This window comes from Acinonyx jubatus, chromosome E2 (assembly GCF_027475565.1).
Source record: "Acinonyx jubatus isolate Ajub_Pintada_27869175 chromosome E2, VMU_Ajub_asm_v1.0, whole genome shotgun sequence".
Classification (NCBI taxonomy): Eukaryota; Metazoa; Chordata; class Mammalia; order Carnivora; family Felidae; genus Acinonyx; species Acinonyx jubatus.
Genome location: NC_069396.1, coordinates 56,441,777 through 56,453,854, shown reverse-complemented (window position 1 = coordinate 56,453,854; position 12,078 = coordinate 56,441,777). Strand labels below are relative to the sequence as shown.

The following is a 12,078-nucleotide window of genomic DNA, read 5'->3' as shown; positions in this document are numbered from 1 at the left end:
TTTTGTGAGGTAATTAAAAGGGGGACTCAATTTGATGTCTGGGTTGGCAGATTTTGCAGGAAGGACTAAATTGAGGACAGCAGAGATCCTGAGTGTGTAAATCTATTGGATTTTATTTGTACTGTCAGCGCAGAGTCCGCTTTGGATTTTCCATCTCCTCCTCTCTGCCCCTCCCCCACTCACTCTCGCTCTCTCTCTCAAACATATATAAACATTAAAAAAATAAAAAGAAAGTTCCCTTGCTTATTAAACCTGTCACCCACCCATCTAGAGTGGTCTCTTTCTTTGGTTTCTTCCTGCCCTCTGAGTGTGGGAACCGGCTGTGCAATTTTGGCAGATTGATCTTGGAGCCAGGAATTTTGCTGATACGTCCTGTTAGTTCTAACAGTTTTTACATCATTGTACATAGATTTGCTATGTCAGCAATTGCACCTGCCAATAGCAAGAATATTGGATTTTTATGTATGTAGCAATGATGCTTTCTAAAAAATACATTTAGTTTATCTTAAAGATCCTATTTTTAAGTAATTTCTTCACCCAACATAGAATTTGGAACTTAGAACCCTGAGATCAAGAGTCACATGCTCTATGGACTAAGCCAGCCACGTGCCTCCAAATGGATTTTATTTTTATTTATTTATTGTAATGTTTACTTATTTTTGAGAGAGAGACAGAACGTGAGCAGGAGAGGGGCAGAGAGAGAGGGAGACACAAAGTCTGAAGCAGGCTCCAGGCTCTGAGCTGTCAGCACAGAGCCTGACGCGGGGCTCGATCCCACGAACCGTGAGATCATGACCCTGCCGTCCCCCAGCCTCCCACTATCAACAACCTGCATCAGAGCAATACATTTGTTACAATGAACCAACATTGATACATCATCATCAACCAAAGTCCATCGTTTACATTAGGTTTTACTCTTAGTGTGACACATTTTATGGGTTTGGGCCAATGTATAATGACATGTATCTACCATTATAGCATCATACAGAGTAGTTTCACCGTTCTAAAAAGCCTCATGCATATGTATTCACCCCTCCTGTTCTTCCTCCCCCTAAGCCTGGCAACTAGTATCTTTACTGTATAGTTTAGCCTTTTCCAGAATGTCATGTTGCTGGGATCATATGGTGTGCAGCCTTTTCAGATTGGCTTCTTTCACTTAGTAATATTTATTTAAGGTTCTTGCATTTCTTTTCATGGCTCCGTAGCTCATTTCTTTTTGGCATTAAACAGAATTTGTCTGCATGGATGACAGTTATTTATTTCACCTCCTGAAGGGCGTCTCTGTTCTTTCCAAGTTTTGGCAGCTATGAATAAAGCGGCTATAAACATTTGTGTGCAGAAATCTGTGTGTGGACATAAACGTCCACCTCATTTGGATAAGTGCCTAGGGTGAGATTTCAGGATCATGAGAGAGGCTATTTAATTTTGCAAGAAACCCTCATCTACCCTCCAGTGTGGCTCTACGATTTTGTGTTCTCATCAACAGTGAAGGCAAGTTCCTGCTTGCCCACCTCCATGCTAGTATTTGGTGGTATCATTTTTGAATTATACCCTCTCTAATAGACACCTAATGTATCTCACTGTTTCAATTCGCGATCCATGATGGGCATCTATTCATTTGCTTATTTGCTAAGTGTGTGTCTTCTTTGGTGAGGTGTCTATACAGACCTTTTGCCCATTAAAAAAAAAAAATCAAGGGGCTCCTAGGTGGCTCAATCGGTTGGGCAGCCGACTTCGGCTCAGGTCATGATCTCGCGGTCCGTGAGTTCGAGCCCCGCGTCGGGCTCTGTGCTGACAGCTCAGAGCCTGGAGCCTGTTTCGGATTCTGTGTCTCCCTCTCTCTGACCCTCCCCTGTTCATGCTCTGTCTCTCCCTGTCTCAAAAATAAATAGAACGTTAAAAAGAATTAAAAAAAAATCAAGTTGTTTGCTTTCTTGTTGTTGAATTTTAACCAGTTCTTTGTATATTTTGGATAACAGTCCTTTATCAGATATGTCTTTTGCAAATGTTTCCTCCCAATATCTGGCTTGTCTTCTCATTCCCTTGACAGCGTCTTTCGTGGAGTAGAAGTTTGTAATTTTAATGAAGTCTGATGTAACAATTATTTGTTTCATGGATTATGCCTTTGGTGTTGTATCTAAAAAGTTGTCACGGGGCACCTGGGTGGCTCAATTGGTTAAGTGTCTGACTCTTGATTTCAGCTCAGGTCATGATCTCATGGTTTGTGGGATCGAGCCCCACATCAGGCTCTGTGCTGACAGTGTGGAGCCTGCTTGGGATTCTTCCTCTCTCTCTCTCTGTCTCTCTTTCTCTCTGCCTCTCCTCTGCTCTCTCTCTCTCTCTCTCTCTCAAACATAAATAAATATTTAAAAAAAAGTTATCACAGAACCTAAGGTCATCTAGATTTTCTCCCGTTATCTTCTAGTGGTTTTATAGTTTTGTGTTTTACATTTATGTCTAGGATCAATTTTGAGCTAACTTTTGTGAAGGGTGCAGGATCTGCATCCAGATTGATTTTTTTTCCCTTGCATGTGGATGTCCACGTGTTCCAGTGCTGTTTGCTGAAAAGACTATCCTTTTCCCATTGAATTACCTTTGCTCCTTTGTGAGAGAGCAGTTGACTGCCTTTGTGCGAGTCTATTTCTGGGCTCTTTGTTCTGTTCCATTTATCTGTTTGCTTATTATTTTACTGGTGACACACTGTCTTAATTAATTTGGCTTTATATTAAGTCTTGACATTGGGCTTCCTCAGCCTTCTGATTTTTTTCTTCTACTTTATTATTTTTTTAATGTTTATTTATTTTTGAGAGAGAGAGAGAAAGAGAGAGAGAGAGAGAGCCTGAGTGGAAGAGGGGCAGAGAGAGGGGGACAGAAGATCCAAAGCAGGCTCCACACTGACAGCCACCAGCCTGATGTGGGGCTTGAACTCACAAACCACAAGATCATGATCTGAGCTGAAGTTGGACACTCAACTGACTAAGACACCCAAGTGCCCCTCTTCTACTTTAATACTGGGTTGGCTTTTCTGGACCTTATACCTCCATATACAGACTCTAGAATCAGTTAGTCGATACCTACAAGTAATTTGGTGGAATTTTGATGAGGATTTCATAAATCTACAGATCAGTTTGGGAAGACCTGATATCTTAACAACATTGAGTCTTTTAATCCATGAACGTAGATATAAGCTGCACTTGATCATGCCGTAATACTGTATGGCAGTATATGCAATATTGAGTGTCATAATTTTGGATTCCTAGGCATGTATGAGATTTGTGAAATATGTGTGGTTATCTTTGTAAGATTTTGGAAAATTATTAGGAAGTATCATTCTTCAGTATTTTTGGATGACCTAAGTCACATTGGTTTATGGAATATATGTATATTCTTTAACATTTATTTTTGAGAGACAGAGAGAAACAGACCATGCGTGGGGGAAAGGGATTCTGATGGGGGAAACCATCAGCACAGTAGCCCAATGTGGGGCTTGAACTCACTAACCGTGAGATCATGATCTGAGCTGAAGTCAAACACTCAACCAACTGAGCCACCCAGGCACCCCTGGTTTAGTTAATATTTAAGAGTAGTGAGATGCTATTGATAAACTATATGACCTAGTGCTGTTTTCATGAGGAACCTTTCTTATAAATATTGCTGTTTATTCTATAGACATTGCCCAGCTTAGAATTTGTGTCTCTTTTGTGTCCATATTGATAAAACATTTATTCCTAGAAATACCCACATCAACTAGACTTTTCAAATAATTGCACTGAGTTGTGCAAAGCATCTCTAGTTAATAACATGTTCTCTGTATTACTCTTCTTGAGGAATCCTTCTCGCAATGAACTTCTTAGGGCAGCACAGGGCCTGATGAAATACATATGAATCATTGCCAGCCCCTCACCTGTCAGGTGGGAACATTTCCCAGTTCCACCACCTGAGACCCCCATCTGCCTCCAGGTGTTGTGGGAAAGAGAAAAGTTTCTCTCTGACACCAAACCTGCCTCTTTGCAGAGCCTTGCTAGGAAACTTATAATTGTTCCTGGGAATTGGGATCTGTTCTATACCCAAGCTGGGGCTCAAACTTGTGACCCTGAGATTAAGAGTCACCTGCTCCACTAACTGAGCTATCCAGCCAGCTACCCCTGGGAGGAAGCTTTTACAAATTAGTCTTACCTGCCTTATTGTGTATTGTCATGGAAAACGCAGGTGAAATGATAATTGCAGTTCTGTGGGGAGATGAGGTCACAGAATCATACCCATATCAGCTCTGGTTGCCTCCCTCTGCCACACAGGGGGTGGCATGACTGTCCCATTGAGCCTGCATCCTGGCGACAGGAAAGATGGGGTGAGTATTTTCTCTGTCAGTTTGAGTGACTCAAACTGTAAGGGAGTGAGATGTATCAGGGTCTGTGTCTGGATTGATCCTCATGGCAGGGAAAAGGATTCTTCTGGGGTAGAAACTGGTTTGGGCTGAGGTCCTCCCCCAGACCCTAACTGTAGTTTTTTGTTTTAATTTTTTAATGTTTATTTATTTTCTAGAGAGAGAGACAGAGTGCGAGCGAGCGAGAGAGGGAGACACAGAATCCAAAGCTCAGGCTCCATGCTCTGAGCCGTCAGCATAGAGCCCGACGTGGGGATCAAACTCACAAACTGTGAGATCATGACCTGAGCTCAACCGACTGAGCCACCCAGGAGCCCCTCCTCATGTAGTTTTAATGTACATCCCTCCCTGACCGTGCTTGCTGGAGTTAGGTGTAGCAAAGTCTGAACTTTACGATCCTTAAGACTGCGATTCAGAAATTAATATGCTATTCAAGCCGCTTCCTGAAACCACAGAGAAATTTACATGATAATGTGTAGTTATGTCCTTAAAGTGTTACTGTGCATGTGATAGTGAGTTTCATGGAGTTAATCACATCATGTGTCTCTCACTGCAAATAATGTGCCTGAATGGCTTGTGCTGAATCATAATTGTTTTTCTCCTATGTACACTTGACGCATCTAATAGAGATAGTAACTAAATCTCTGCTGAAAATATTTGCAAACTAGTGATCACGGAAGGACAATTTTCCTTTGTGAATTTAGGAGAGACTTTCAGGAAAAGGTGACCCTCACATGTGAGGGATTTGGAGGGCAGGAAAACGAAGGACTTCAGCGCTTTTCAGCTTAAATGTGTCTTCTGATATTTTGTGTGGTTTTCAAAGTTCTGGCATCATTTTCAGACTCATCCTTCATTTCTTCTATTCGATGCTCATGATTTCATGCCTTGAAATTCCATTTCACATGCTTGTTTTGCAGCTTACTATCTTTCTCGTCTTGTAGTTTTTGTTATTTTTTTTTTCAAAAATCACAGCTCACTGCCTGCTCTCTAAGGAGGAATAATATAGATCCTATTCTAAATGTTTTTATCTCCAAATGTTTTATTTAAATCTACAAATCCCATAGTTTAGGGCAAAGTGAAATATTACACAACAATTTCTGTTGTCAGGGGGGGAATTGTATCATTACTTCTGTTGCTATATTAACATTGATCCACATTTGGGAAATCCATTTTGCTCATGGATAGATACTATTCAGGTCTTTATTCAGACCTTTTCATCTTCATTCACAAGTGATGTTGGTCAATGGAACAAACATTTTAGCAAAAATGAAGAATTGTCACAATCAAACCTAAGTTAAAGTAAATTTCAAAGATTACCCTGCATGTGTGCATATATCTGTATTGCATTTTATTTTATTTTATTTTTTAAATATTTTTTTAACGTTTATTTATTTTTGAGACAGAGAGAGACAGAGCATGAACAGGGGAGGGGCAGAGAGAGAGGGAGACACAGAATCGGAAACAGGCTCCAGGCTCTGAGCTGTCAGCACAGAGCCCGACGCGGGGCTCGAACTCACAGACTGGGAGATCATGACCTGAGCCGAAGTCAGACGCTTAACTGACCAAGCCACCCAGACGCCCCTCATTTTATTTTTTTTTTTAACATTTATTCATTTTTGAGGGACAGAGAGAGACAGAGTGTGAGTGGGGGAGGAGCAGAGAGGAAGGGAGACACAGAATCTGAGGCAGGCTCCAGGCTCTGAGCTGTCAGCACAGGGCTTGATGTGGGACTCGAACTCACTGACTGCGAGATCATGACCTGAGCCGAAGTCAGGCACTTAACTGACTGAGCCACCCGGGTGCCCCCATGTATCTGTATTATTTAAAGATCCAACCAGGTACGGGTGCCAGAGTGCTTCCAAGTACAGCATTCAATTCTTGATCTCAGGGTTGTGAGTTCGAGGCCCATGTTGGGGTAGAGATTACTTAAAAATAGAATCTTAAAAAAAAAAAAGATACAATCAGGTATATCAGATCTCAGTACTCAGTATCTCAGATACTATGAGAGTATATAGCATGATGGTAAACACCAAGATTATTGCACCCTAGCTATTGTAATATTTCACTGAGTCATATAACCTCATTTTAATTAAAGCCTCCTTGTCTGTAAAACGTATACATCTCTAAGTATTAAATAATTTACCATAGGTAAAGCATTAATAAGAGTGACTAGGAGCACCTGGGTGGCTCAGTTGGTTAAGCATCTGACTTCACCTCAGGTCATGATCTCATGGTCTGTGAGTTCGAGCCCTGTGTCAGCTCAGAGCCTGGAGACCACTTCTAATTCTGTGTCTCCCTCTCTCTCTGCCCCTCCCCTGCTCGTACTCTCCCTCTGTCTCAAAAATAAATAAAAAATGTTTTTTAAAAATTAAAAAAAAGAGTAAATGAGAACTATATAAAGCAATATGTTAAACTTGGAAATCTTTCTTCTTTTTTTTTTAGTGTTTTTTAATGTTTATTTATTTTGAGAGGAAGAGAGACAGAGCACAAGAAGGAGAGGGGCAGAGATTGGGAGACACAGAATCCAAAGCAGGCTCCAGGTTCTGAGCTGTTAGCACAGAGCCCGACTCAGGGCTTGAACTCACGAACCACGAGAACATGACCTGAGCTGAAGTCGGATACTTATCTGACTGAGCCACCCATGCGCCCCTGAACTTGGAAATCTTTGAATCAAAGAACATGTGTGCATTTGAAAGAAATTCTCAGAGAAAAGTAGTAGCACGTGGAGAATTTTAAATTTATTTTCCATGAACCATTAGCCCACAACTCCTGTTTTCATGTAGAGTCTTCTCTTTGTGAATGCGAACTCTGAACCCTGGAGAATGACAGAATGGCCTCAACAGATGTGAAATTTGCTCTGATCTTCTTATTCCAGATAGTTGTTGGAATCCTGGGAAACTTCTGGCTCTTCTACCATTTTACGTCCCATTACCTCAGGGGATACGGGGCAAAGTCCACAGGCTTGATTCTCAGGCACTTGACTTTAATCAACTGCTTGGTCATTCTCTCTCGAGGGATCCCAGAGACCATGGCAGCTTTTGAGCTGAAATCTTTTCTCAGTGACTTTGGATGCAAAGTTGTTTTCTTTGTTCACAGAGTGGCCCGGGGTATGTCCATCGACACCACCTGCCTCTTGAGTGTCTTCCAAGCCATCACCATCAGTCCCTGGGGCTCCAGGTGGGCAATGCTTAAAGGGAAAGCTTCCCAATACATTGGCCCCTCAAATATTCTCTGTTGGACTCTGAACATAATACTCCATATTATGGTTCCTGTGTATGTGACTGACAAATGGAACAGCAGAAACACTTCAAGAACTATGGACTTGGGATACTGTACTTCTAAACTGCATGACAAACACACAGACTTACTATATATGTTATTGATATCTGTCCATGATGTTTTGTGCTTGGGGCTCATAACTTGGACCAGTGTGTTCATGGTTTCCATCCTGCACAAGCACAGGCATCAGGTCCAACACATTCATAGAACCAAAGTGCCCCCTACGTCCTCCCCTGAGATCAGAGCCACTCAAAGCATCCTTGTCCTGGTGAGCACCTTTGTATCTTTTTACACCTTCTCCTCCATTATTTACATTTATTTTTCTGTTTTTTATAAGACCTGCTGGTGGCTGATGACCACCTCTGCCCTAATCAATTCAGGTTTCCCAACTGCCTGCCCCTTTATTCTCCTGAGTCACAACCACTGTGTATCCAGATTCTTCTCTGTGTGCATGGGAAGAAATACACACTTCCCTCGTCTCATCAGAGAAATATAAATTGTCTGGTTTGCACTGTGTTCAGCCACATCTTTTTTTTTTTTTAATGTTCATTTGTTTTTGAGAGAGAGAGACAGACAGCATGAGAGAGAAAGTGAGACACAGAATGCGAAGCAGGCTCTAGGCTCTGAGCTGTCAGCACGGAGCCCAACATGGGGCTTGAACCCATGAACCGTGAGATCATGACCTGATCTGAAGTCAGATGCTAAACTGACTGAGCCACCCAGGCACCCCAGTGTTCAGCCACTTGTTATACTCATCCTTCAAGAAATCTTCAGTAAAATAGTCTTATTTTATTAAAAAATTTTTTTTAAGTTTATTTATTTTGAGAGAGAAAGAGACAGAGCAAGTGGGGGAGGGACAGAGAAAGAGAGAGGGGAGAGAGAGAATCCCAAGCAGGTTCTGCACTGTCAGTGCAGAGTCCGATGTAGGGCTCGAACTCACGAAACTGTGAGATCATGACCCAAGCCCAAACCAAGAGTCGGATGTTTAACCAAGTGAGCCACCAAGTCGCCCCAGTCAGTCTTATTTTATAGTTTTGAATAAGACAGAGATTCTGCTACAACAATAAGGAGTAAATAACAGCCATTGTAAATGAAATCCTATGTAATAATTATGTAAGTACTCATGTAATTACATTTTATTAATGCTGGTCGTGGAGAAATTCAGAGTCCAATAAATAAAACGGTCCTGAAATAACATAGAGTTACTGGAAATGTCTTTGGGTGTATAATTTTTTAAAATGCTTATTTATTTATTTTGAGAGAGATAGAGCATGAATGGCGGAGGGACAAAGAGAGAGAGAGGGAGAGCGAGAATTCCAAGCAGGCTTTGTGCTGTCAGCACAGATCCCCAACTCAGGATCAATCTAATGAACCATGAGGTCATGACCTGAGCCAAAGTCAAGAGTCGGGCACTTAACCGACAGAGCCAGCCAGGCACCCTGGATGTATAATTTTTAATGTGACATATCAAATTTCCTTGGGATTTACTGGCCATGTAATCGTAAGACTAGTTGGGCCTGTAAGAAGAATACCTGTGGGGTGGTCCTTCGAGGAATTCAGGGCAGAGGGTTCCACATCCCTGTAACGTAACGCAAGTGTCCTGAGGTGAAGTTGGAGGTAAAATTAGGTTTTCATTGTTAAGAACAATGACAACCAGGTTGTGAATATTGTGTCTCACATTCTTAGAGAACAGTAGTAGTTTGAAATTAGAAAACGTGTGTGTTGGGGCGCCTGGGTGGCTCAGTCAGTTAAGCATCCGACTTCAGCTCAGGTCATGATCTCTCGGTTCGTGGGTTTGAGCCCCGCGTTGGGCTCTGTGCTGACAGCTCAGAGCCTGGAGCCTGCTTCACATTCTGTGTCTCCCTCTCTCTCTGCCCCTCCCCTCCCCTGCTCGCACTCTGTCTCTTACTCTCTTTCAAAAGTAAATAAAAATTAAAAAAAGAAAAAAGAAAACATGTGTGGAGAAAGATAAGCATGTTAAAAATATTTTCAGTGGAACCTTGGAATTCTGAGGAGACAAAGGCCAAGGCAGGATGATATGTTAGCTGAGATGTAAAAAGAGTGGAGGTAGAAGGCTAACATTAAGTAGACATTTTATGTCTGTGATGAGAATGAATTAATATTCAGGGTCTTTGGAAGGTCAGTTGTTCTGGGATTGGTCTTGGTGCCAACAGGCTGGTTGATGAGAAGTCGATTCCAAGGCGGGTGCCTGCATTTGCAAGTTGGGGAGACAAGCTGATAGAGGAACTCTTCATTAAGCTTGGATTAGCAGAAGAGTAGCCATCTGGAGACCAAAGACGTGAATCTATTGAATCCATTTTGCTTAATGAGCTTTCCCGCTTTTGAAATCACCCAACAGAGCAAATGGACACATTCAAAAGAAAACAGTAGATATCAACTCAGACATAATTTAATGTATTTTTTGTTTTTGAGAGAGAGAGAGTGTGTGTGTGTGTGTGAGTGGGGGAACAGCAGAGAGAGAGGGAGACACAGAATCTGAAGCAGGCTCCAGGCTCAGAGCTGTCAGCACAGAGCCTGACGTAGCCCTCAAACTCATGAACTGCAAAATCATGACCTGAGCCAGTCAGATGCTCAATCGAACCAGTCACCTGGGCACCCCAACATAATTTAATGTAAATATCTGTAATTAACTTATAAATGGTTGCAATTTTAATGTAATATTTTTACTTTGGAATCTGTCTAAATTTGCAGGAAAGTAGCAAAGAACATAGAATTCCCATCGTCCCCTCCCTGTCTCTCCTGTTGTTAACATCTTACATTTCCATGGTTTCCATGGTACATTTTGGAAAACTAAGAAACCAGCCCTGGCACCACACTGTAAATTGAACTGTAGACTTTATTCTTATTTCATCAGTTTTAACACGAATGTCTTTTTTTTTTTTCTCTTCCAGGATCCAGTCCAGAATACCACATTACATTCAGCTGACATGTGTCTCCAACTTCCTCTGCTCTCTGTCTGATTCTCAGTCTCCTAGAATTTTATGAACTTGACAGGTATGTGGAGGACTGTTCAGGTACTATCTAGGATACCTCTAAAATTTGTTTTGTCTGATGTTTTTCTTTGATTAGACAATGCTTACTTAGAAAAAACATCTCATCACATCATATCACTGGAAATGAATTATTCATTAATCATTAATCTTTACTTATCACCGGCTATGTCGATCTCGACCACTTGGTTATCAAGTGTTGGTAGTGTTTTCCAGTTTCTCCACTATAAAATTTCTATCTGTCCATTCCCATTCTGTATTGATTGGAAGGGAGTTGATAGGTTTAGCCCAAACACAATGGTGTGGGAGCGGGTGAACTGACCTCCACCTCTTGGAAAGAGCAGGTGAACTAATCTCCACCTCTTGGAAAGAGGAATATCCGTGTATACTATTTAACATTCTTCTGTAAGAAATATTTGTCTGTTCTCCCTCATTTATTTGTTCCATTTTTATTTGTATCATTGAGATATAAGGTACATTGAGAAAACTAGTTAATGTTCCCTTTTGCCCTATTAAATTTGCTTTGTGGGATAAAAATCCCTGGAGGGCATCAGGAATTCCCCAGTTTAAGAGGTCAGACAAGCAGTATTTTGTATGCCCATGTCACATGTTTGTATTGGCCTCAACATGCACACCGAGTTCTGCTAAAGGGCAAAAAAATAACCTAACAAAGTGCTCATTCTTCCCTTCACGAGTCCAAAGTTACTATTAGTGCCAGGATCATTGCATCAGGACTGAGAACAGGCAAGGGATCCAGAGGGTCCTTACAGAACTAGTTCATAGTGTTTGTTTCTATTCTCTGGTCTTAGGGATATTTATAGCTTCAACTTTCATCTGAGAATTTTGGGATTTTGTGATACATAAGCGTCTTCAAAAACATTTTTATGGCACATCGTAAAGATCATTACAAAAGTCTATGACCTCATTTCAGATGGAACCTAAAAATTTACTTGTTGATATTTATTTTTTAAATTTTTATTTCTTTGAGAGAGAGATCAGGAGAGGAGCAGAGAGAGAAGGAGAGAGAGAATCCCAAGCAGGCTCTGTGCTGTCAGTTCAGAGCCTAGTGACGGGCTTGAACTCATGAACTGGGATATCATGACCTGAGCCAAAATCAAGAGTTGGACGCTTAACCAACTGAGCCACCCAGGTACCCCTACATTCATTCATTCATTCATTTCAATTTTATTTTTTTATTTTTCTAAAATTTACATCCAAATTAGCATATAGTGAAACAATGATTTCAGGAGTAGATTCCTTAATGCCCCTTGCCCATTTAGCCCACCCCCCCTCCCACCACCCCTCCCATAACCCTCAGTTTGTTCTCCATATTTATGAGTCTCTTCTGTTTTGTCCCCCTGTTTTTATATTATTTTTGTTTTCCTTCCCTTTTGTTCATTTGTT

The 12,078-nt window shown here is 41.3% G+C and overlaps 1 protein-coding gene and 1 long non-coding RNA gene across 2 annotated transcripts in view; both read left to right on the top strand.

Moving 5' to 3' along the window:
* The window catches only part of LOC128313246 (uncharacterized), a 32,137-nt gene that overhangs the window by 16,789 nt on the left and 3,270 nt on the right, over positions 1-12,078 (top strand). Inside the window, exon 2 of the long non-coding RNA XR_008293683.1 lies at positions 10,576-10,678. This is a non-coding gene — a long non-coding RNA (uncharacterized LOC128313246). The remainder of the gene's footprint in view (positions 1-10,575; positions 10,679-12,078) is intronic.
* On the top strand, positions 6,932-8,159 carry LOC106980914 (vomeronasal type-1 receptor 2). The gene has a single exon (XM_015079002.2). It carries the CDS (start codon positions 7,215-7,217, stop codon positions 8,157-8,159), a length of 945 nt encoding a protein of 314 aa, XP_014934488.1. The 5' UTR covers positions 6,932-7,214.